At 44.2% G+C, this 26,936-nt stretch overlaps 1 protein-coding gene across 12 annotated transcripts in view; it reads left to right on the top strand.

Annotated features, from left to right (window-relative positions):
- The window catches only part of Dgki (diacylglycerol kinase, iota), a 461,894-nt gene that overhangs the window by 200,132 nt on the left and 234,826 nt on the right, over window positions 1-26,936 (top strand). For all 12 annotated transcript variants that reach the window (XM_039108368.2, XM_039108367.2, XM_039108371.2 and 9 more), the window contains exons 4-6: window positions 5,572-5,646; window positions 6,892-6,948; window positions 16,007-16,072. In XM_039108368.2, the coding sequence (XP_038964296.1) occupies window positions 5,572-5,646; window positions 6,892-6,948; window positions 16,007-16,072 (198 nt within the window). The remainder of the gene's footprint in view (window positions 1-5,571; window positions 5,647-6,891; window positions 6,949-16,006; window positions 16,073-26,936) is intronic.

The following is a 26,936-nucleotide window of genomic DNA, read 5'->3' as shown; positions in this document are numbered from 1 at the left end:
TGGGCTGTGAACCACACAATTGCTCTCATAACATTTGTTACCATTGTTAAAGCATCCAGGACACCTGCCCCCCCCCCCCCCATGCTTGCAGGCTACTCTGCTTATTTAGAATAGCAACGAGGATGGAACCGGGATCTTTATTGAGAGCACTGATGTCTAGTGCAGCAAGTCCAGAGAGCTTTTAAACTCACCGACGAACACACATCAATACGTCCTTTGTAATTTTACTTCTTAAAACGTGTTTAGTGTCTTAGACAGTCTTTAGTGTTATGTTCTGTAACCAACGACTCTCAATATAAAAAGATAAACAAACAACCATTTACATGCTTTGTTAATTATTTATACTTGATCCATTTGACCATTTCTCAGACTGAAAGAAACATTGGCTAATTTTTTTGGGGGGGCTGGTGAAATGCATTTGGCATGTATCTAGATTCCAACATGCAGTGTACTCATTCTGTATTTCCTGTTGTATTCGTAATTATGTGTTGCTGTGATGAACATGCCTTACAGAAGTAAGGGAGGAAAGGTTTCAAAATGTTTTTAGTCCATCAGTGAAGTGGCACAGTCTGCGGTGGCAGGAGTCAGTGTTTGTGGCTTGGTCACACAGTGGTAGACCAAGGAGGCACAAAAAGCAGATGTAAGCCCGAGGTGGACTCAAAGGCCTCACCCTCAGAGACTCAATTCTACCAGCCAGGTCCTACCTTGTAAATGTTCCACAGCCTTAGGGGTAGTGCCACAAAGTGTAGGCCGGGAGGTCAGTGCATGAGCTGAGCAGCAGTACAGAAACCATGTTTCTATGTTCTGTTTAAATCTTCAAAACAAAGAAGTTCGATGTAACTAAGAATAAGTTCTGTTTTGAGCAGCATCTGCCCAGACACTTGGTATTCAGCTGTAGTCAAGTGAGTTTCAACAATCCAGACACCAACCCCAGAAACGTTGTGCTCTGGCTGGATGTGTGAAGCATTCTGCTGAAGGCCTGTGTACTGCGTGAGCTTTTCAGGTGCTTTTGAGGAGGAGTTGGATTCTGTGTGGAGTGATTGCTGAATGGACTGCTGGCAGTTAGGGCTCAGTCGGAGGGAGCAGATTTTAGGGGCCATGCATTTAAAGAGTAGATCCTGTCTCTTCCCCTCTCTCTGTTTCCGGGCTGCTGTGAGGTGAACAACTAACTGTGCTCCAGCAAGCCTCTCCACCATGACACTCTACTTCAACAAATGAGATGGGAAGAAAGCCCTGAAACCTTGAGCCAACATAAAATTTTCCTCATTTAAACGGTTTCTCTTGGGTATTTGTCTGGAACAGTCTAACATGTAAACCAAGAAGTTATTACTTAGCATGTTGGATCCACTGAAATAGCTACTACCAATGGAGGAAATAGAACCATGTTCTTTGTATTTACTACTGTGGAAAAGACCTTGGGCTGTCATTGAGGACTTGCCTAGCTTTGGATATGATTATTTTATGAGGCAGGGCCTTCTAGAGGAGCAGAACCAATAGAGCATGCGTGTGTGTGTGTGTGTGTGTGTGTGTGTGTGTGTGTGTGTGTGTGTGTGTGTGTGTGTTACTAAACTGGCTTATGTGGTAGGGGCTGGGTAGCCTGATATTGGTTACCTGGATGCTGTACCCAATAGCTATACAGTTTACAATGCAGAGACACCCTGGATAGTCTCTGTGTGGTCTATGTAAGGCCAATGAGGCAAGAATCTGAAGTCAAAAGAGAATGGTGGCAGCAGCTCAGGACAGGTTTATTGAGGAAGAAAAAGATGCTGGCAGGCAGGCGGGTAGGAGGAAGGTCTGGCAACCCTGCTTTTGCCTCAGTCTGCCCAAGCAAGGTGCTACCCACCGTTGATCGTACGTCAGTTCATTCTGTCTGTAATGCATCTCACAAACACACCCAAAGGTGCATCTCCCAGGCTTATTCCCAATCCCATTAAGATACTGAAGAGCAATTACCAAGGTTGCAAACATCGATTACCTGACTTTCCGGAATGAAAGCTGTTTAGAAGCTGGCACTGAGGAAACTGCACCTGAGCAGTGGTTTGCAGGGGTGAGGCCGGAGGGTAAGGCAGAGGGACTTACCTCTGTCGTCCTCTGTAGTACGGAAAGCTATGCACTGGTCACGAACGGAGTACAGATTATGATATGCATGGGTATTCTACATCAAAAGATCCAGAAGCATGCAGTGTACTTTAAGAAGATATTTTAAAATTCAGTATTATTTACATAAAATCCACTTTAGGACTTTAGCACTTTATTTCATATGTTATCATCCATAGACCTTTATGCTTGAATTATCAAGATGAATGATGTTAGTGTATTTACACAACCCAGAATGCCACGGATATATATTATGCACTTGTGAACCAGTATCCCTTGTTCTAGAAATGAGTTTGACTCCACCTTCTGACCTGAAAATCAAGGAGAGGGGGAAGGTGTGCATTCTGGTTTCAGTGCTTGGACACACCTTTCAGGGCCCAGCTAGTGTTCTTCCTCTTATCTACATATTACTGGAGAAATAGGGGTTTCTTTGTATGGGCTCTTCATCTCATTAATAAAAGAATTTAGAAATGAAATTGGAAGAAAGCCAGAGGATGATTTTATTGGAATTTATGAGAGTGAGCAACAGGACAAGCAAGCTGTAAACCTTGAGGAGGGAGATAGAGAAGAGGGAGAGAGAAAACCATAACTTTGGGTACAAGAAAGCCAGCCTGTTTTGCAATGGAGGTCATCAAGTAGTTGCATGGTGGAAGGAATGTGGGATTTTAGAAAAAACAAACCTAGAGTGTTAGAGAAGGCATATTTATGCCTCTGGACAGAAAGCCAAGGAAAAGTTCCAGTTTTAGAGCAAATGAAAGTTCACAGGGTAGGTGGTGCCTGGTGTGCTAAGCAGCTGTGTAGGAGGTGGGGCTTCTGAGAGGTCTTTCATCTCATTAAAGGGATAATTATTCCTCCCATCTCCTTAACATGTCTTCAGATGAATCTTTTCCTGAGAGCTGGACTCATGGCCATGTGATTGACAGACCCAGTTTGTGTAACTCTTAACAGAAGAGACAAGAATCTTCAGTGTTCTATCCTTCAAACAGACCAGAAAGTCAAGTCACCACCAAGAGCCAGGGATAAAACTCAGACACCGTTCTTTCGACCATGAGATACTAGCTTCCACTTAAGAAGCCTCAATCAAGCCTAGTATTCTCTGTGTTTTATCAGGCTTAGCTTAGAGACTGAGGAGGCACAGTTGTCATGTTTCTTGGGTTCAAGACAGACAATGAGGGAGGAGTCCAAACTCCAGATGTCTCAGGAGCCTGTTAATCTCCTGCCATGCACAATGCCTTCTTAGAATTCCTGGTGCTCCATGGACTAAATAAAAAGACTAGGGACGATAGCATTTGGGGATAGGGCTGATTGATGAGGATGCTTTCCAGGCACATGCTGGAAATCCATCCTAATGTTTGCTCATTTCGAGTAGCATTGCCCAGTATGTGTGCAGTGTAGTGGGTACATGGTGGGACCTAAACAATTATCAACTCCAGTTTCCTTAGCTTCACGGTAACTCTCGTTAGCAGCATGACTCAACTGTCACATGCACTCTCCGTGGGTGGTGCTCATGCAGAGATCTGACCAGGATACTGATAGGAAAGAGCAGGAGAGCAAGGGCTATTTGTTTATGAGCACTCTAGTTATGAAAACTTGCAGTCAAATTTTACTATCGCTGCTGCCGTTTTATGACTACTGCCATTGCTGTGATTCTTCAGTTTCATATTCAGGTTGTGTGTGTTCTTCTTCCTCCTCCCCCTCCTCATCCTCTTCCTCCCTCACCCTCCTTCTGCCTTTGGTTGTAGAGCAAGACACTTTGAGTAATATCCTTAGGTCTCTTAGTTTTCCTTATCTTTTGTTATTTGAAAAATTAGTTGATTGCCAAACATACTCATTGTTCTACATGATGTTAGGAAGACCAAAGCCAAGAGGGGGTCACACATTAAGGGTTCACAGACACCCAAGTGTCATTGCTGCCCTGTTCTATGCACCTGAGAGTTAGCTGGTGACTCGATTATCAGTGGTGTCCACAGAGACTGATGTCCAGGGTTGGACGATGGGTCCACAGAGGAAACAAAAGGTGACAGTTTCTTTCCTTCTGCCTCCCCCACCCAGCATCCAGGGCTGTCTGTCCCTCCAGGGCCCTGTCTCGTCAGCAGTGTTAGGTGTGCTTCTCTCCTGCCTCCCCCACTGCCCTTCCTCAGGGAGGCCAGCCATCAGTCACAGGTCGCCAACAGTTTACACTGACTCCTTCCAAATTCATGAGCCCTCTCAGCCTTTCCCATCTGGGTTCTCTGGTCATCTCTTGTTATTATGAGTTTCTGTACTGAAAATATGTTTGGTGTCTCAGGTAATATTTAGTGTATTAATGTATATGTATACATGTGTATAGTACTAGGCTCAAAACAGCTGCGTCTTAGCATGAAAAGTAACAAGTAGCCTATGAAGTGATTTGTTAGTTGTGCGATTCCAATTTATCACCCGAGGGAAGGAAACACTGGTTTGAAGAAAAGTCTGTTGAGAAAAGTAAATGTTTACAGTATTTAGAAAGTTTAAGGTCCTTACACACCACATGCTGTGTTTGCTGCTGTGCTGGTTGCTACCATAGAACAGAATCATCTAGGCAGCTCTTCCTTGAGCTCTTCCATGTAGAGGCCTCTCTCTGCGCATCTCTAGGTGATGCTGGCAGGAATGACATCAGGAGTCCTCTCTGTGCTTGCACCATGTTCGGGGTTTAACTGTTGGATCAAGATATACCCCAGAAATCTTTTCACTGTGAATTTAAACATGTGCCCAAGATCACCAAGGCTAAATTTTATGATGTGTAGGAACCAGACACATTGGATGTGCTGTGCCCTAATTGGACAGGTCACTGGCTGTGTGTGGGTTTTCTTATCTGTGAGACAGGGATAGATAAGGGCTGTCCCTACCTCATAAGACTGTAACAGTTAAGTGAATGACTGTCTGTGATGTGCCCATTAGGGCTCAGAGCAAGACTTGTATTCTTACCAGTTGTTTCCTGGGTGTGAATCCAGACTTGTAATCTCACTCCTGAAGATTTGGGTAGAAACCCAAATAGCCCAGAATAGATTTGTACCTAGAACAGAAGCTTAAAGCGACCAGCCATTGAGATGCTACCTCTGAGAGTAAGGATGAAAATTTGTACGTAAGGCGTGAGAATACTGACTCTGTCCCTTAAGGGTGAAACTGGGATGCGAAACATGTGAAAAACTTAGAAAACTTGAGGGCAGTGCTCTTGTTATTCAAGTGTAACACTTAAAACTGGTGTAACAGGATAAAGACCTTGGTTTATGTTATAAGCCCTCTTTGTAACAGGCACTGTTGCTTTATTGGGAAGAAGCTGTCTAAGCCACTGCTGTGGGTAGTTAGCCTGCCGTATTTAGGGGGTTAAAATGTGCTTAGTAACAGAAGTATTTACAATTTTACTTGATTTAAGGAGTCACGTGTTAATTCCAGGGAAGTCTCCAGAACAGCTTGCTAACATCTTTTTCCTATATTTTGAATTCAATGTTGTAGAAATCCGCTCTCAGGAGGAAGTGTGCTGTCTGCAAAATTGTGGTCCACACCGCCTGCATTGAGCAACTAGAGAAGGTAAGAGATCGCCACCTGCTGACGACTGTGTTCACATCAGTGACTTGCCGAGATCTGGTGTCAATTTCTAACTTTCTTCAAAACAAAAACAAAAATTGTGGGTTCAGTATGGCTATCAGAATAACAATGGAGAGACAATACATGAAGGTCATTCTTTTCCTCAGTTTAATTTGATACTATGTTGTGTTGAACTTTGGGAAAGGTTGTCATGCACCAACTCTTCCACAAGATGTTTCCTCTAAAGCAGAGGAAACGAAAAGATTGCAATAAGCTTTTTAAGATCATAGCTTCCATATGTTCCTGTGCGTTCACACCTTCCTAAAGTAGTTCTAAGGGAGGGCTCGCCAAGCCAGCTGAAAGCAGCTCCCAGCCTCTGCTGCAGACCGCACAGGCAGTGATTTTGCCTGCACAGCACGAAGTGTGTGGCTGAGCTGGGAGTGGCATCCCAAGGGTGGTGTCTTGTCTCCAGAAGTGGATTCTGAATAGTCTCTTCATTTACCATCTGGGGGAAGGGAAGAGCTCTGATAGTTGCTTGATGCTCTCATTTATAATTCTCACTCTGTGTCCAGGCGAGACTCTTCATGGTGTCTGTATTCTTGTTCTGCCCTTGGCAATCACAGTGGGACTGTTTTAGCTTGGTACAATATTTGCTTAGCTCCACCAGCACCTCCAGCCCTGCTGTCAACGTATATCTCACAGCCATGCCTAACACTCGGAATATGTTTTTTCTCGTCTCCATTCTATTTCACTTCATACAGGAACAAAAGAGGCCACGAGGACACCTCCCATCCACAAAGCAAGGCAGTGCTGAGTCCTTTTGCAGGGAATATCTGTGCATGTGTTTGAATGGTTATCACACAGTTAGAATTTCTCAGGTTTATGCTTTCTACTAAAACAAAACAAAACAAAACAACAACAACAAAAACAACTCTCCCTAATAGGTTCATTTTTCAGATTCAAGGGCTACGGATGTTTTTATTTAAAGTTAGATTTCCCTGATGAGAATGCAGGCATGCAGGGTGGAAGGTGTGAAATTGCTTGCCACCTCTGCCAATCATCTAGTGAGATGCTTTGGGAGAGTAGGAGTACGCTAGAACAGACTCCTTATTCTCCGTAGGCGTGGTTTTATAGCTTTGATGTCTACCGCTATTGGTTGTTTTTTTTTTTTTTAGGGGGGGTCTCAGGTAGTTCTATTCAACCTGATGCACATCACTAACATAACATATTTTTCTTTTCAAATGGCAGATTAATTTCAGATGTAAACCTACATTTCGGGAAGGAGGCTCCAGATCGCCAAGAGAAGTGAGTTTTGTGAGTTGTTTCAAAGAGCACTTTTGAGCTCTCCTAGGTACACCAAGTCTCCCAGGGATTCACCTAGGATTGACAAACGAGGTCTGTCTCCTTTCATCATACAGCAGTTTTTTCTTAATGTACCTATAATACAAAGAGTCTCCAAGACCCTTCGTTATACTGTACATTATCCTGTGAGTTTGGGAACCAGAGTCTTTGTGCATGAAATGGAAATGTAGGGTCGAAGGAATGTGGAGCTCAAGGTGTAAGGAAACAAGGTCCTGTCCCTGGGGTTTGTACAATTTCTCTTCTGGCACGGATCCAAGCTATTCTCGGGGTGAGGGGCAGCGCAGTTGTTGGTTATCCATGTTCCTGCTGCAGTTGGGCTGCTGATTTCAGAACCAGCCTTAGTGCTGTGGACCCAGGGCACATCTATCTCTGCCTCTCCTACTATTTTCATTTGTGAGGTAATACTCACATAGGAGGAAGTTAAGTTCAGTCCTCATAGCATCACCTTATAGTTGGGTTGTGAAGACAGACTCTAATGGGAAACCGTTTGTTTGGTAATGGGAGTGTGAGGGAAGGAGCTAGCATGCAGGTAGGATTGCTTTCTTTACTTTTCTGTGGAGGAGACAGCTACCAAGTTCAGAGAAAGAAAGGGGAATTGCACCCCCCCACACCTGGGTATTATTCTAGGCAGTCTAGAACTAGGGCCCAAATTGTACTCTGTAGTCCATAAAACAAATGCTTTCAAGCTGCAGGATCCCTCCTCCTTAGAAGACAATGTGGTGTGCCTGGCGCTGTCCACTGTCTCCCAAGTACTGTCAACTTATATTTCCTCAATACCCAAGTTAATAAAGATGAAAAAAAAAAGAATAAGATTTCCTGGTTAACATGCTTCCTTCAGTTTATTTACATTCCCAGAGAGACAAGTTTCAGTTCTGCTTATAGATTTACCCCTTGGAAATCTTCCCAGCCAGTGTAGTCCTTAAATCAGCCCCATGTAACAAGGAGGCAGGGAGGAGAGAGGGATGGGGGAGGGAGGGAGGAAGTTGGTTAGATAAAGGAATTCCTGGGAGATGTGGGCACTGACTGAATCTTTCAGGACTTATCTAAGGGCAAAGGATGAGATACAGGGCGACAATCATTTAGACAGAAGCAGCAGCAGCACAGAAGCACAGGTGAGATCTTAGTAAGATGCATGACTTGGGAGAAGAGTTAGAGCTAAGACAATGACAGTCCTTGGAAGCCAGATTGGACGTCATAAGGGGTTTATGGGTGTGTATTGCACTATTTAAGTAGAATGTATTATGCTGCCTACAGTGTGGATGGAACTTCATGTAGTTCAGGGTTGATACTATTGGGGACACAGAGACAACTTGAACCACTCTTGCCATAGGTTAAGAAATAATTGCATCTGAGCTGAGAGAAACATGCTTGGGCGAGATGAGTTTACAGGTGTAAAATTGGCAGGAATTAGTAAAGGATGAACTGTGGGCATGAGGGGGAGTATTCCTTACAACAAATAAAGCTTCCGTTGAGCAAAGCAGATTCATTTTTGGAAGGAGGTGATTTGAGGACGAGTCTGATTTGAGGATGCATTTGTGAGGTGGTCGCAGAATGTTTGATCACCTTGTGAACCCCATGATTTGTGGACTGGTTGTGGTGTGGCTCAACCCTAGTACACACCTTTAATCCAAAGATCTTTTTATAAACAGGATTAAATGAAGGCCACAGTTGGTTTAGAGGCAGAGCAAGCAACGATTTGAGAGGGAAAGAATGTAAGAAAACCCAGGAAAGAGAAAGGAGAGTTTTCAGTTGGAGGGTATTTAAGACAGTGTGGGAAGTGGGGAGGCTTTTTCCTGTGGGGACATCAACGGAGTAGGAAAGTCAGCTGGGTACTTTCTGCTAGCAGTTTTTTACCCCAGCATCTGCCTCCTGAGCCTTCATTGGTAAAACTGAATGCCCGGGATTTTTGTTTTTAAAACAAGAGGTGATGAGTTTAGTTGCAGAAGCATCAGGTTTGAGGTCTCCTGTTTGCCTAGTAGTTGGAGTAGTAGTAGATGGAGTTGCCTAGTAGATATCTATGTGGGAATATGAGTTTGGACCTTACCATAACAATGTCCAGCACGTACAGAGACTGAGTAGTGCTCTGAGACTAGAAAATTGCATGGAGTGAGGGTAGCAATGTCTGAGAACAGAGAGAATCACAACAATTTGAAACATAGTGAAGAGAAAGACTTTGTAGAGGCCAGACAAGGTGGTGAGCACTTGTGACACCAGATACTGCCTTAGTTAGGGTTTTATTGCTGTGAACAGACACCATGGCAAGTCTTATAAAGGACAACATTTAGTTGTGTTTGACTTAGACGTTCAGAGGTTCAGTCCATTATTGTCAAGGTGGGAGCATGGCAGCATCTAGGCAGGCATAGTGCAGGAGGAGCTGAGAGTTCTACATCTTCATCTGAAGGCTACTAGCAGGCTATTGACTTCTAGGCACTAGGATGAGGGTCTTACGCCCACGCCCACAGTGACACACCTACTGCAACAAGGCTCCACCTCCTGATAGTGCCACTCCCTGGGCCAAGCATATACAAACTACCACAAATACTCAAGAGACTGAGCTAGGATTCCTGGCGTCTAAGACTTTGAGGCTAGTCTGGACAGTATGTGAGATGATGTCTCAAAAACTAAAAGGGAGAAAAAAGAGCAATGTTTTATGGTAATGAAAATAAGAGGGTTGGGAAACAGCAGGGGAGGAGGGATGGGAAGGGTGGGAGGTGGTAATGGTGGGAAAGGAGAATGTCACCCTCTCATCAGTTGCTTTCTCCCACTGTTGGTCCAATGTGTCTACAACAGGTGGGGGAAGGATAGTAAGTGGCATTGTTGACCTATCTTTGGTGGGCCCTGCTGAGTGGCAGTGCTGGCTGCAAGGTCACTCATGAGCAGTCCTAATGGAGATGCTTTCCCTAGGAAAGTTTAAGGGAGGGGGGTGTGTTCTTGAGATGGAGGTACTGAATTTCTGATGGAGGGATGTGTATCTGTCTGCCATTGCTTTCCTGGCCTTCTCTCTGCATCTTTTGCTCTGCCTCTCTCTCAGTTACAACCATACGTAAAGTCTCTCTAATGCAAGCCTCGAAAAGTTTCTGCTGATTGTATGGCTTCTTTTCTCTTGAAAACTGGACTTTCATTGAGAGTCCAGTCAAGGACTTGGTCTCTATCCCTTTCCTGCCCTGTCTAGATGATTCCCACCAGCAAATGTGTGCTGTCGTAGTTTCCAGATGAAAGAAAAAAACATTAGTACATCTTACCTGCCAACTGTGTTCTCCTGCCCCTCTGGTGTTCAGTTCTCTGTTCATAACTAAGCTCCTCTTATCTGCATGCATCATTTTTACTATGTCATCTTCTAGCACATTCACGTGCTCTTGTTTAATCTCTGTCCAGTACATTTTTGAAACTGTGTCTGTCAATATTGCTAATAATCATATAAGATCCAGTAGGTCTTTTCTATGCCTATCCAAACTTACAAACCTGCTCAGAACATTCACACAATCCATTCTCCTTCAGGGCCTCCCCTCTGACACAGGGGGCTCTCTTTCATCTCTTTCAGGCCTTTCCCTTCCTTGGCTATTTCAGTTGGCCTCCAGTGACTCTCCCCCAGCCTCTTCATCTCTGCAGGGCCCCCTCGTCTTAGTGCTTGTCTGCATTCTCTGCCCTCTGCCATTAGGAGAGCTGACAACTCCTGCCCTTATATTTATTTCCAGTTTACATTTCTTGAGATTCCACTTGACATGTCCATTTAACATACCATGGTCATCTGAATACAATAGGTCAAGACTCAAACTATTATGACCATAAAACTACCCCCGTCTGTTTTCACCTTATAAAATAAGCTGTCCAGTTGCACACACTGGGTCAGGCTCATATTGATTCTTGCTCTCGGGGCCTCTCAACTTTGAATTCATTTGTCAGTTCAGTTTTATTTACAAATGTATTTCGGATCCATCCATTTACTTGCATATCTGCTGTCAGACACTTTGACTAAGTTGTGGATCTTTCCTTCCAAGGCCACTTCAGCACTTCTCCATGACTTCCCAGTTGCTCCTCCAACTTACTCAGGATTTAAAAGGCATGGTCCTTTTTTTTTGGTTTTTATTTTTGTTTTTTAACTAAAATTTAGACCAGGACCTTTCCCATCAGTTTCTATAGCATCCAGGTATGAAAGATCTGTGTATTATGACCATTCATATGTCTCAGCCCTTTTCTAGCTGCCAAAGAGACATTCTGTAAGTTCCAGAGGCATGTGACAAGGTTTCCCCACTCTTGAATACTTAGTTTTTTTACGGCAATATTCAAGATATCTTAGCCTCTTCTTAAAACATTTTTGAACTCAAATGTCATATGCTCAGAGGTTGTCCTAGTTAGTCCTGTGTGCTGTAACTAAATACCATAGACTGTTTCATTATTATTAAAGAGACTTTTTTTTAAACAAAATGAATTTAGTGTCTGGGAAGTCTAAGATGGTGTGGTGCTGATGAGAACACCCTTGCAGGGTTCAGAATGTAGCCTTTTAATATCCTTTTGTGGAGGAAGGAGACAAAGGGTTCCTGGGGTCCCCATCATAAGCTGCTAATCCTGTTGAGGAGAGCTCCATACTCCTGACCTAAGTATGTGGCAAAGGTCTCTTCTCCTGGTTTGATTTCTGGGTTTAGAATGTCACCTCATGGATATTTCGGGGTAACTCATCAACCCATTGCAGAGCTCTTCATTGTTGACCCCTATAAAGATGGAGCTTATCCATTTTTGCTAAATAACCTGTCCTGTTCATTCAGGTCATGCTCTGTGTCCTCATTATTTATTCCCATCACCACTGGCTTGTCTGACAGTGTTTCTCTCCATTAGTGTGGACCTTAGGAATTACTCACGGAATTTGTCCCAGAATCATGGTGCTAGAACATCGAGGGATCAAGCAAGCAATGAGTATGTGCTGCCTGGATGTATTTGTAAGAAGCTCACTTCCTGCAGAATCACAATCAGCACTCTTGGTTTCTGAAGGGCTTCTGAAGATGCAACTGTGAGCACAGCTCACTCTTCTTCACTAAGGGGCTTTGAGTCGGTCACTCACTGTAAACGAAAGCATATTCTCCTTAGAATTGGTTTGACCGGGACTCAAATCCACTTCTACTTTTCCCCTACTAATTGGTCATAGTCTGGAGGCTCAAGATTGCTGGTCGCTGAGTCCTACCCTGTAAGGCAGCTTCTTAATGCGTATGCGTTGGACTCCTAGGTTCTGCCTTAGTGGGCTCAGTGTTCTTAGTCATAATCTGCATGGATTGGATTATGATTCCTCAAACTTCTTTTCAGGTACTCAGTGAATAAATTTTCGATGGAATTGGCTGTTTGCAAGTAACTGAACAATTATGTCATGTATTCTTGCTCCTAATACTGAATGAGAGCTTTGAAATACAGTATCAATGATATTTTAACACCCATAAGTAATAGGTTTTTCCTTGCCCAGTATTTGAAGTGGTATATAAATAATTCAGAAACTATGATAGACAATAAACATATATTGTTTTAGAAGCCTTGGTTGGCCTTCTCAACAACAGTATATCAACACTTACATGTGCAATGTAAGGCTCTCAAATCTAATACCAATTTGCCAATGGAAGCTATAGGAGTTGTGGTCAAAAGAACACAGTGTGAAAATCTAATTTCAGCCCAGCAATTCAGGAGCTCTGCATAGTTATCTAAAGAAAAAAGTGTGAAGAATCTGATTTCAGTCTAATAATTCAGGAGAAATGAATGGTAGTCAGAAGAAACTGGCGTGAAAATTGGACGTCCGTGGGATAAGTGGTTAGAAACCAGTAGCGGTTTGATGCTAATGGCTTCTCCTTTTCCCTTACTGATGAATGCAGTTGAGGGTCTTCTTTCTCCTAAGTGGTAACCACGTGGTTTAATTGTCAAATAAATAAGGTTTAGGATTCTATTCGATTCAGTAAACATTTATTGACTGTTTACTTAGTTTCAATGATGTTTAAGCCACAGAATAAATTTGTGTTAGGCTTAAGAAAAGCTCTCAGCAGAAGGTTGTGTGGCATCTCAAGTCATAAAACTAAAGCTGGCAGCAAGTTCCTTGGACTCTCCACAGCTGTGATTTTCATCTGTTATTTATCTGGGCCTTCACTTCCTGTCCTCTGTCTGATCTCAGGAAGGGAAGGAAATCTTAATGAGATCTAAAGGTAGAGTCACGTAAAGTCACAAAAACATTTCCTATAAAGTATTTTAATTTCAGTATAAATGGACTGAACTTTGGTTCTAAGTCTGCTTGCCATATGGTCTGTGTTGTGGTACAAATGATCAAGTCGGCCGCCTCATTTCCAAGTCCCTGTTGACTTGTGGAAATTATTGGTTTAATCTTCTGAATGGAGCTGTCACTAGCTAAATGATCCCATGAGTCAGTTGTGATTTCTCATAGATAATTGCATCCAGTTCTCCCAACATTTCTCCTCTTGATAGTCACTGAGTGATTTGTAAGTAATATCACCAAGCACAGGATTTGTCTTCACATCAACGATAGTGTTCACTTTCCTTCAGTTCTTGCTAAACTAACAGCCATTATGTTAAATATTTTCATGCCTTTTAATTATTATTTGACATTTTGATATGTTCAATATTTCCACTGCTTTCACTGCAGTTGTTTTTTTTTTTTTTAGAATTTCATGAGGAAGTAGTGAATCTGAGCCTTCAGAGCAGAGAGGCAGAGGCTCTTAGGGAGGAAAGACTGCTCTCAGCTACTGAGAGTGGGAATTTTCCTTCTACTCTCACATTTTAAGTGACCTCTCTATGTAGAGGTCTTATATTTTATTAAGTAAAATCAGATCTTTGGAGGCGGCGCCCTACAGTACTGTGAGTTGGGGTGTACGGAAGTGGGTAGAGACTCCTGTCCTTCCCGGTCCTTATTAGTAAGTAGGTACCGATCTCTAGATGAGGCCCAGGGCTGAGCACGAGAGTCACTTGCCACAGGAGCGACATGACCTTCACTCCAGGTCAGTATGGGATCTGCTCTGTGAGCCGATGCGATGAACACCAACGACTGGATGCACTGGTGCAGTTGCTGTCTTGAAAGTTAGTCCATGTGGGTGTTGAAGGTTGCACAGATATCTGGCTTTACCTGTGCCCGACAGAGTGTGTTGAAGTTCTTCAGGAAGAACAAATAGTATTGCCCGGGGAACCTGATGATCGCTCACTGAAAGAGGATCAATACTAGGCAACTCAGACAACTCCATTCTAGTTGACTACTAATGAGGAAGTAGACATGGTTTCTAGGACTGAAGGAGGTGTGACAGCAGTTGCTATGACAGCAGGAGAGGAGGCAGGGAGATGTGAGGTCATGAAGCTACAGTTTACTGATCTACATTGAGACATTTCAGTATTCTAACAGCTCTGGGACTTTCCTGGTGCATCCCTACAGAGAAGTGTCTCTGTCCATCACCATTCTCATGAAGACAGAAACAATTACTGCACATAAAATATTATTGAAAGTGTGAAGGACTACTTAGTAAGGGTTAGCTGGTCTTATTGGTTTCTTCCTGAGAACACTATAAAGTCTGTCTTTGTTTTACTGAATGGCAGTGGTGGGAAAAGCAAGATGGAAATGACATTGATTCCTGGGCTCATTCTGTTTCTATAGCTTACTATCATCAAAAGACCATTATCCCTCCAGGGGCCTTGTGCTAGTTTACTTTAAATTGATTTGACATTATTAAGAGAAATAGCAGTGACATTTTAGTATTTAAAATGCTAATATTTGTTGGAGGTCTTCTTGTCACCTGCAACTTCATACCCTGACACAACCAACCAATCAACCTCTCTCCCTCCCTTCTTCTCTCCCCTCTCTCTCCCTCCCTCCCTTCTTCCCTCCCTCCCTCCCTTCCTCCTCCCACACTGGTCTATTTTCTACCATCCAAGTCTTAACCAGATCCGGCCTTGCTTAGCTTCTATGATTAGGTATGTTCAAGAGGCTCTGGGCAGATCTGCTTGCTTTGTCTGTCCCCACTTAGAACAATGCCTGAACTATTCACGTATACAATAGACAATCTGTTGTCAACATACATTAGGGGTACTGTTAAGGGGAGAATACAGTCTGTGGCTAAATTCTATGAGCCATGCTGTTATCATGGAAGGAAGGGCAAGAGCTTCATGTCGTTGGTGTAAGAGGGGTGAGGTGCTCCAAGGCCTCTCTTCATCCTTACTGCTGCAGACGCCACTCCCCCTGTAGTGCACTCTTAACAGCTAGAGCTGATGGGATTGCTCGAGCCCACCCCAGTGATGATTATCTCCTTGGGATGAAAAAGGATTTCCTACAATTTATGACAAGAATCGACCTTGAAAGCTAGTCTAGTTCAAGGCGACCCAGGATGGTGTATAAACAGCTGTCACCCACAGGTCAATCCTCTTGTCCTGGACATCTCTTTTCTTTGACGTTTCTCTTCCTTTGCCTTACCTAGTGATTCTTATATCAATGTCCCCCTCCCTATCAGGAGATGGTGCTGAGCACCTGGCCCGTTCAGTTCCTTGTAGCTACAAGGTTTAGTCTAGGGTGGCGTGCCCTGACGTGTGAAGCATCGTGCCCGCGTGCCTTTGCTCCGTTGAATTGGAGATTGTTCCATCAGGTTTTCAGATTTTTGACACACTTTGGGTTTTTCCTTTATGAATCTGAGTCCCCTCCCAGCTGAAGAGCCTTCAGAGCATTCGCATACCCTCCTGGGGGTTTAATATAAGACAGTGCAGTGAGTGCGGGCTGTCGAGCCCTGGGCACTGGGAAGACAAGGAGGGAGGAGGCGGGAAGTGGACCGCACAGGGCAGAGGGCCACTGTGAGTGGAGAATGAATTTCTCTTATTCTGAGTGTTTATTGCTGAACAGGTCACACCTACACACATTTGCTTTTGTGCGCCTATGGGCTTGGATTACAGTTTATAGAAATTTACTCTCCGAAACATCCAGAACAGTGATGACCACTGAGGATTGCAAAACCAAACGTACTCATTCCCCTCTGTTTCCTTGCAGAACTTTGTGCGCCATCACTGGGTCCACAGGAGGCGGCAGGAGGGAAAATGTAAGCAGTGTGGTAAGGTAAGGGCCCAGCCACCCACGGCCACTACAGCAGGCTCCTCGAGCCTTGGCAAGCACCCAAGGTAGATGGGTCGCATCTCCAAATGTGATGTCCCCTGCATTTCTCTCTTTTCCGAGAGGACTTCCTTTTGATTCTTCTAGCAGTCCCTACAAACAGTGACCATCTAAATTAAGAGGAAATGATTTTAGTTTTCAGAGATACGGTTGCAGTGGTGGAAGGACTTGTTGAATTATTGAAAACCGAAGTTTTCCTATTTTGCCAAAAGTCTTTCTTGAAGATTACTAGACCAGCCTGTTCATTTGATGAGCAATACAAACAAACAAACAAACAAACAAACAAACAGGCAGGCAGTTAAGCTGATACACAAGTGTGGGCATATGTCATGACACACAGTGCTGGGCAGAACTCTCTAGAATACTCCACAGTTAGAATCTAGAAACATGTCGCTTTTAAGAGTCTCTGGTAAAAGATGTTTTCTTCTGTGGTGGTTCCGTATGCCCTTCAGGGTACAGGGCCTCTTGAAAGAGTGAGGTGGGTCAGGGCTGGTGGGTACTGTGACCAGATGCTGTAAAATGCCACACATTCACTATTGTGCTGACCTTGACTTCTTTGAGACTCAGCGTTTCCCTGTGTACAAAGATTGACCTTACAGGTGCCATGTCTGTTGGGACAATGAATGTGTAGCACACTGCATAGATTCTACTTGAAGGCTGTCAGTAGGAAGCAGATGTGCTTCAGTCAAGGGGAGTTATGCTTCCTGGGAATATATTCATCGTCCATTGATTGCTGATTTATTATTTGTTCACACTACTCCTTTGGTCAAGCATCAGGCTGGTCGATTGGTATAGATAGATTAGATATAGATATAGATATAGATGTAGACGTAGACGTAGACGTAGACGTAGACGTAGACGTAGACGTAGACGTAGACGTAGACATAGACATCATAGACATAGACATAGACAGACATAGACATAGACATAGACATAGACACATAGACATAGACATAGACACATAGACATAGACATAGACATAGACACATAGACACATAGACATAGACATAGACATAGACATAGACATAGACATAGACATAGACATAGACATAGACATAGACATAGACATAGACATAGACATAGACATAGACATAGACATAGACATAGACATAGACATAGACATAGACATAGACAGACATAGACATAGACATAGACATAGACATAGACATAGACATAGACATAGACATAGACATAGACATAGACATAGACATAGACATAGACATAGACATAGACAAAGACATAGACATAGACATAGACATAGACATAGACAGACATAGACATAGACACATCTCAATCCAGAAATACTGGCAGTCTGGGGCAGGATGAAGAGACACAAGGGAACAATTGTATTGATTTTGCTGTTTTGCTCTGTGTTTATAGAAAACATGTCGTAGTCTTTGGTTACTATGTTCTTTGCTGGAAGGCTCTAGGTCATGGTCTTCCACTGTAATGAGTAGCATGTGTTCTCTTCAGTGCTGTGGCTTTCAGTTAGTCCTCTTTTTCATCTGGGAAGGGGACAGGCAGAATGTGTTCAAGGTGGAGAGTGAAGTGAGAGGGGATATGAAAGAGTCAGGGCAGAGAGAAATATGGGATCTTTGGCCCAGAGAAGAAAGTCGGCCTTCTGGTCTCACGGGAGTGCCCTGCACTGGTCCATGCGTCCCTTCTTCTGTGGTGTGGATATAGGTGTGTTTTGCTTCAGGGGTTGTAGGCTGTCTATAATGGGGAAGAGATGAGGCTGGTGAGAAGGGAGAGCGTGTGGAAGAAGAGACTTGACAGGCAGGGTTTTGGAGTCAAGGATGGGACTGTGAGAATGCTGTTACATTCCTTTCTTTGGAAAACCATCATCCGGGAGAACTCTATGGTGCACATCACTCAGCTGTTCCGGTCCTAATAGAGCTACGTTAAATGAGAACCCACAAACACATTGTCTTTTTTGAGGAATATTCCCCAGAGCCATATTGCACCTCCTTTTATGGTGGCTTAGTCAACTGACAGGAAAGTGCTGGACTCTCTGTACCCTGTGATGCTCTGGCCTTGCCTCCCTCCCTGGCCCGTGCTCTTAGGCAGCATCCACAATGCTCACAGCTTGCTGAGCACCACGGCTATCACTGGACACGACCTGATCCATCACACACTGTTCCCATAAAATAGCACGGCTGTGTTCCTCTCCTGTGTTTATAGTACTGTTGCCTATGAAGTCTCAGGCTCAAGCAGTTACGAGATTGATGTTTTTAGATATGTGTCTCCTTGCTGGATAATAAATAGCCCTCCTCTGGCTCATACCCTCTACCCTAGACTGGAGACAAGTTAATGACTCTGTTCTCATTTACAGAAGAAGGGATTGGAAAATCACCTCAAGTCCAGGTGCTCTGTGTAATGTCTAATAGTGCTATTGCCAATTCTTACACTTTCTTAGATTCTAAACCCTACCCAGCCTTCCCCTCATACAGAGGCAAGCATACACGCTCATGAGCGCTCTCTCTCTCTCTCCTCTCTCTCTCTCTCTCTCTCTCTCTCTCTCTCTCTCTCTCTCTCTCTCTTTCTCTCTCTCTCTCTCACACACACACACACACACATTGTGGAGAGAGAGGGAGCAAGGGAGAGAGGGAGAGAGCACTCATGGCGAGGAGAGGAAGGAGGGTATATCTTGTTATTCTGTAACTTACTCATTGGGATAGGATTAAAAAGACAAGCGCTTCGCTTAGGAAAGCTTCAGTTGTGTATAATTTTGCATGTATTTTCTAGTGTTTTGTAAGTGGTTTCGATCTCTACTTTCTAATTCGACAGTAAAATAAATATTTGGAACGATCTTCTCTGGAACCTTGACTGTGCATTTGGCTGTGTGTGTATGGCTATGACTCTCCCATGAGGGAGCCCTTGATGGAACCACATAATCTTTTAACATGAGCTTCACCCCAGCCTACCAAGTTTATAACCGTTGTGCATAGTTTCATGTCATTTATAATTTTGTATTGTGAAAGAGGCAAAGTTGAGTCAGAAAGAGATGAGACACTCACACTCAGATCTGGCAAAGGTTTAATAGAGAGAATATGTAAGCTGTTTGAAGAGGGTGTGGCAGGGAAACCACAGTGGTGATGAGGACCACAGAGATGACTGCCAATAGGGAAGGGAAGAGACCGGAGCCTGCGAGGGTCACAAGATGGGAGGGTCACAAGATGGGAGGGTCACAAGATTTGAGGGTCACAAGATTCAAGGGTCACAAGATTCGAGGGTCACAAGATTTGAGGGTCACAAGATTCACCAGCTGAGATGTCTTCTCACCTAGGAACATGTAGATCTTCATTTGCTTCCAGCCTATAATGGCCAAAACCACTGCAAAGGAGAACCCAAAGCTAGTCCATAAAGGGCAACTTTGTACTATGGGATGTAGGATCTGCAGTCTATCCTTAAAGCCAGGACACATGCTGCATCTGCCTGTAACTAACTCCTCCTCACGGTGCTCATTCAGCCCAGATGCACACAGCAATGAGTTGTCTAATGCTTTTCTTTTTTTAATGTCAAAACGTGGAGGAAAAGTATATTAATGATTACAGCTGAATGGACCCTCAACATTAACCTACCAATTAGCGTATTTGTAGAGACATGTTTCTTCATTACGGTTTGAGAAAACATCTTTTGTTTCTTTGATCAGGAATGTAAAAACATAAAACAAAAGAGCTGCTTTAAAGACTCAAAAGTCACTTTCAAAAGTGTTTAGAATTTTTAAAGTGTTAAACATACTTGAACGGCATTTATAACTACTATTTATATTTTATGTGTATGGGTTCTTTTGTCTGTACACCACATGCATGCAGTACCCATTCACATAGGGTGTCTGATCCCCTGGAACTAGAGTTAGAGACAGCTGCGAGCCCACATCTGGGCACTGGGTCCAGATCACTGTAAGAACAGTGTGAGAAGTAGTATGTAAAATGCACATGTAAAGTGCACATAGTAGCTTTTGTAACAGATAAATGAGGTGATTAAAAACATTGTAGGGGATACAGTTAAGAAATCACAGTGAAAGGAATTATAGGGCTGAGAAATAATAACAAGTGCTTACTCGGAGCACTGGGGGCACATTTCATTAAAGAAATGAAAGATCCACCCTATAGTGATCTAAAAATGTGTGTGCACCAGAATCAACTTCCCATACGCTCTGCTACTGGGCTGTGGTGTGAGCGAGCATTGGTAAGTCTGTGTGCGTTGGTTTCCTTTGCCTGCCTGCGTGTTTGTCCTACTGCAACAGAAGTGGCTTTTTACCACTAGTCGTCAGAAGATCACGGAGGAGGTGTAGACTGGCACAAAGTCTGTCTGAACTCTCTGTGTGGACCCGGATGAGAGACTGGCCAGAAGCCTGACTTTGGTCCCGTCTGCAGCTGAGAGCAAGAGAGGGATGGCGGCAGTCATCACTTTACTCTTTGTGGAGCATAGAGGTGTTTTCATGGTGTCCTTATTTGGTATCTGGCTTATTTCACTTAGTGTACTGTCCTTTGGGTTCATGCAGGGAGAAGTTGGAGGTAGTAGTTAAAGGATTCAGTGTTCAGTCGTGCAAAATGAGTAAGTCTCAGAGATGTAGCAAGGTCTCTATAGTCAACAGTGCTGTGTTAGACACATGGCGTTTTGCTAAGAGAGTAAATCTTATGTAAGTTGGCTTCCTCCCTCCCTCCCTCCCTCCCTCCCTCTTTCCCTCCCTCCCCCCTCCCTCCCTCTTTCCCTCCCTCCCCCCTTTCCTGCCTGATTGCCTCTTGCCTGATTGCTTGCTTCCTTTCATGGTGCTTGGAATTGAACCGAGGACTTTGAGACTGCTAGGCGATCGTCTCACCACTGAGCTACACCCCCAGCCCTTACATAAGCCTTCTTATTTCTGAAAATGAAGCAGGTGGGAGAAAGCTTTGGGAGGCTATGAATATGTTACTGGCACAGTTGGTGGATCTGGTTTCACAGGTATATGCTTTATCTCAAGTTGTGTATTTAAAATCTACAGCCCTTTGCATCTTATTTGCATCACAAAAGCATTAAAAATAAGGAGACAAGATGCTCAGGGTTTCCGCTGCAGTCCTCAGGTAGATGCATCCTCTGCTTTCACCCTAGCTTCATCCTGTGGTTGCTACTCTTCCCCAGTCTTTGGCCTCTCTGTTTCCTCATAGGCACAGCCACAGGGTACCATGATTACCCCAGAGTCCTTTGCTCTCCTCTCAGTGGTGACCCACTCTAGCATCCCTTTCTGGATGCTGCTGCTGTGCTGTTGGTGTGTGTGTGTGTGAACTCAAGTCACCATACATGGAAGAGTGCACAAATAAATGCAGGGGCAGGCAGAATGGGCATACTTCTCAGTCCCAGGCAACAACTACCCTCCTGCTGTTGTTCTTCTGATCCCGTGGCAGACGGCCCTAAGACAAATGTCCTCATGCCTTCCTTTCGCTTCTTCCCTTTCATGGGTGTACATCACACCCCCCTTCTTCTTTTCCTTTTCTTTTTTGTTTCCCTGAATCTTCTCCAGAGGTAAGCCTGGTAATACATCTTCGATTTTGATTTCTAACCTTCCGTGACCCTTTTCTCCACGCACAGCCTATACATGCACTGCTCTCTCACGTTTTACCAAATCGTAATACAATACACTCACAAGTGAAAAGGTTTTCTATCACTGACCACTTCAAATTATAGCAGTTAAAAAACAAACTACAAAAAGTTCACCAAAAAACTTTTGAAATATTTGCATTTCTGTCTCATTCAGAGGCACAAAGATATTATCAGGAATTACCCATAAAGCCTTCCTGGTGTCCAGCGTATAAGACTATGAGGAGAACTACTTCCCTCTTGTACATGAAACATCATTTCAAACTATATCCAAATAACCATACAAACTACATATCAGAAGAGACGGAAATATACAGCTTCTTTGCTCTTTAAGTTGACAAAGCAAACACACACACACACACACACATTTGTATATAAAATACATAACATATGTACAAACACCACCCTTCTTACTGGACAACAGACTACTGTGGTGGTTAACCTTGCTTGTAACATAACGGGACAGGATTCTGAATCACCATGGCAACATAGCTGTGAGTGTGTCTGGGAGGTGTTTCCAAAAGGAAAGCCTCACCCCTGAATGCTTGCCTCCAGTCCTGGGGTGAGTAAAAAGAAGCGAGAAGGCTGAGCACCAGTGTTTCCCCTCTCTCTGTTTCTCTCTGTGTGTCGGTCTGTCTGTCTTGGTCTCTCTGTCCCTGTCTCTGTCTCTCACCGCCTCTGTCTCTGTCTCTCGCCCTCTTTCCTCAGACTCTCCTCCACCTCTGTCTCCCCCGCCCTTGTTGGCCCCCCCCACCCCACTTCCCAGCTGCAGATACAATGTGACCAGCTGCCTGGCCTGATGCTCCTGCCCTCTCGCCTTTTCTGCCGTGACAGACTGCACCGAGCGTCTGTGAGCCAGAGTAAGCCCATCCTTCAGTTGCTTTCGTTGGGCAGTTTGTTACAGCAATGGGGAAAGTAACCACCACACCTAGAAACCCCCGGGGGGGGTAGAAATGGAAAAAAGAATTGGAGAGACAAAGGAAAGAACTATCGAATTCTTAGAATTAGAGGATTAGAGAAGGGAGTGATTTCATAGACAATACCTCAGCCTTTGGGATGTAAATTGATTAATTAATTAAAAAATAATCCCAAACACATACAATCCCTGTGATAACAGGGATTGGAAGGAAGGTCAGAAGGAGACATGGTCAATGAAAGGAAAAGGGCTGCAACACAGGAGCAATCTGCCCAGAGAACTGAAAGAAGTTCTGACACCAGCAAGTTGACCTTTCCCAGCTCTACTGTGCACATCCTAGGGACATCTGAGGTTGTCCCCTGCTGACCAGGCTGGGAGGGTGAAGGTGCCACAGCCTTCCTTTCACCCTTCACTACGCCTGCTTTGTGAAGAACCTCTCCGTGGAAAACATGCTTATGGGCTTTGACCGTCACCACCTTTTCAAGTCACTTTCTTGACTCAGTTTCTAAGGAAAAGCGTACTTCTCACCATGCCTTTGTGTAGAGCTGAGGAACACCAGACATTTCAGACAGTGATGTTACAAAATCCCCCTTCAATTAAAAAGTAGAGCGCTGTGGGGCTGGGGAGGCCCAGTGGCTCAGAGCTGCTCCAGGTTCCGTTCTCAGCACCTGCATGGCAGCTCACAACCGCCGGTATCTCAAGTTCTCAGGGGTACGGGGTCCTCTTCTACCCTGTTGGGCATCAGGCACAAACAGTGCACAGGCATGCATACAGACAAATACACAAAAAAAGAAGTATAAAAAATATAAAACAGCATGTGCTGGATGGAACTCAATGAAAGATGAGTTGCTTAGCCTCCTTGAAGAATTGGGTTCCATCCCAGTACTAAGAAAGAAAGTATGATGAAATATGACAAGTCATATATGAGTTCAAGTATCTTGTTAAGGGGGGCTTCCTTTATGCATTTAAACCAGTCTCGATAGCAGTGAAGCCGTTGCTTCATTTTCCTATCCAGGCAGAATAATGCACTCAGAGTAGCTGGCTGAAAAGCAGGAGACCGGGAGTGCTTCCTCTAGGGAAGGACTACTCCAAACAGATACCTAGATTTGTCTAAACAACTTAGATCTAAGTCTAAAGTCTATCCAAGTGGGCTAGGATGTTGTCCGGGAAAGACTGTAAACATCTAGGGTGTAAGCCTAATGATTCCTAGGTATGCATCAGTTTCTGCTGGAGAGACAATTATGGTAAAACGGCATTCCATTTTGATATGGACCAGCCCAGTGCTGATGACAGAGCTACTGTGGGTTCACCCCTCTCTCAACAAGCCACTGTCATGTAGGTGGCCTGCTCCGATGTATCTGGGGAACAGGACCACTTCCCTTGGCAGTTTGATCCAGGTATATCCTCCTGGAATTTTCTGGATGTCATGAAAAATGTTCAGAGTTCCGAAGGATCCCCAGGTACTGGGTGCAGTCTTCAAGTCTCCACTGTCAAGGAACGATCTTCCCCCAATGAGGGGGTCTCAGCAGCGTAGTGACTCCTTTCTGTGACCGATGGTCTCGTGACACACACGTCCTAAGTGATGGATGGCAGCACTGGCTTGAGGGCTGAGAACTTCTGGGTTCAGCCTGTGATGGAGACGTTCCCCACAAGACCACTAGTCTCAGAACTAGAGTTATGAGTGTGCAAATAGCAAATTGCTCAAGTGGGACAGTGGGAGGAGGTAAGTGCATTAGGACAATTCTGGTCCCTCCTTTTAGGTTCTTCAACTGTGTGTTCTGTCATAGAGGCACAGCACCCTTTGTGAGTACGATGCTTATAGGATATCTTTTCAGAGCTCAAGCCTCTGTTCTAGTTAGCTTCAGAAGACCACTGTCAACTGTGGAGCTTCTGGTGGGATGTTACGTAACAGGACCAGTGTATCTTGTGGTCATATTCTCATTCCTGCACTCCAGTCTCTATGAGATGCTTTCTCTGGTCTGGTGTAGTGTTGCACGGGCAGGCCAAACACTGGAGTTGTGTTGACTCCAAGCAAGGTGAGGTGCTGTTCCCACCCCCACACTCCACCCTCTGTTCTAGGAAAGCCTTCAAGTGTCCTCATTTTGCTACTGACTGGCTCTTCTATTTGAGAGATGATGCCATAGTGGGCACTCAGAGTTGGTCTCATTCACGGACAGGTGGCATTCAGCAGTAACAGTAGCTTGCTCATTTTTGATAAGAGGAAGCCCACATCTTTGGAACTAAACAGAGGATCTCTCACTGCTACAGCAGGTGGTCCACTTAGAACCAAATGGTACCAGGAACAGCAGGCCATGGCACTAAGAGTTAAATCTGTGTTTTTAGTTCTCTCTGGTGGTATGAACACACAAGACTGTGATCTTCATGGTTTGGGCTCTCATCTGTTTACCCACAATACTCTTCTCCAGACCTCTCGTTGTTGTTGTTGTTGTTTCTATGTGCCTGACAAACTGGCCAAGCCATACAGTGTCACTGTAAGTCATAATGTTTCAGTATCAGGCCAATCTCTTTTCATACAGTTCAGTTCAGTTCCACCTGAATTTATGCCCATGGCAAAGAGGTCTCACTTGTGTCTCTGAAGGACTCCGAGCAGACCTTGTGTAGCAAGAGTTCACTTTTGTCCTGAACTTATATACCAAGTTGACCCATCTATGTCCTGATCTCAAGTGTTTCCTCCTTTTCCAGATTGATAGCACAATGTGTGTGTGTGTGTGTGTGTGTGTGTGTGTGTGTGTGTGTGTGTGTGTGTGTGTATTCATTCATTCATGTTAGTGTCTTGAAAGACCTGATTCAGTAACAAGAGATGACATGGGGCTTCTGAGATATACCCTAGTGGATTCTTGGTCCTGTACATGCCACAGCCCAGATAGTTCCACTTAATACAGTCTTTTTTTTTTTTTATTAACTTGAGTATTTCTTATATACATTTCGAGTGTTATTCCCTTTCCCGGTTTCCGGGCAAACATCCCCCTCCCCCCTCCCCTTTCTTATTGGTATTCCCCTCCCCATCCTCCCCCCATTGCCGCCCTCCCCCCATAGACTAGTTCACTGGGGGTTCAGTCTTAGCAGGACCCAGGGCTTCCCCTTCCACTGGCGCTCTTACTAGGATATTCATTGCTACCTATGAGGTCAGAGTCCAGGGTCAGTCCATGTATAGTCTTTAGGTAGTGGCTTAGTCCCTGGAAGCTCTGGTTGCTTGGCATTGTTGTACATATGGGGTCTCGAGCCCCTTCAAGCTCTTTCAGTTCTTTCTCTGATTCCTTCAACGGGGGTCCTATTCTCAGTTCAGTGGTTTGCTGCTGGCATTCGCCTCTGTATTTGCTGTATTCTGGCTGTGTCTCTCAGGATCGATCTACATCCGGCTCCTGTCGGTCTGCACTTCTTTGCTTCATCCATCTTGTCTAATTGGGTGGCTGTATATGTATGGGCCACATGTGGGGCAGGCTCTGAATGGGTGTTCCTTCAGTCTCTGTTTTAATCTTTGCCTCTCTCTTCCCTGCCAAGGGTATTCTTGTTCCCCTTTTAAAGGAGGAGTGAAGCATTCACATTTTGATCATCTGTCTTGAGTTTCGTTTGTTCTAGGCATCTAGGGTAATTCAAGCATTTGGGCTAATAGCCACTTATCAATGAGTGCATACCATGTATGTCTTTCTGTGATTGGGTTAGCTCACTCAGGATGATATTTTCCAGTTCCAACCATTTGCCCACGAATTTCATAAAGTCGTTGTTTTTGATAGCTGAGTAATATTCCATTGTGTAGATGTACCACATTTTCTGTATCCATTCTTCTGTTGAAGGGCATCTGGGTTCTTTCCAGCTTCTGGCTATTATAAATAAGGCTGCGATGAACATAGTGGAGCACGTGTCTTTTTTATATGTTGGGGCATCTTTTGGGTATATGCCCAAGAGAGGTATAGCTGGATCCTCAGGCACAGAACCTAGATCATGACACTTTGTGACTCATGGCTAGGCATTCCTGCACCAACGCATAACAATGCAACACTTAGCTGCTTTTTCGAGGTATACAGTCCTTTCTTGCAGAGAACATATGCTTGTTTTGGAATCCTACAGTCTGTCTTATAATTTTTCTTGTGTCACAAGGATCATTTCTCCTATGTCCTTCTAAATGCACGGGGTGGCATGGCTGGTATTGTTGCAGAGAGTGCCTACGGCAAAACCCTTTCCTGTTTTGGATCCCACTGTAAGCTAGAAATGTTAAATGTCACCACTAAGTGTATCGTGACAGACAGTATTCTTGAGTGTGGAAAATACTGTCTCTTAAAAACCAAAGAAGTT

The sequence above is a fragment of the Rattus norvegicus genome, chromosome 4 (assembly GCF_036323735.1).
Source record: "Rattus norvegicus strain BN/NHsdMcwi chromosome 4, GRCr8, whole genome shotgun sequence".
Taxonomy (NCBI): Eukaryota; Metazoa; Chordata; class Mammalia; order Rodentia; family Muridae; genus Rattus; species Rattus norvegicus.
The sequence above is the reverse complement of the archived record's forward strand: the minus strand, read 5'-3'. Positions and strand labels throughout refer to the sequence as shown.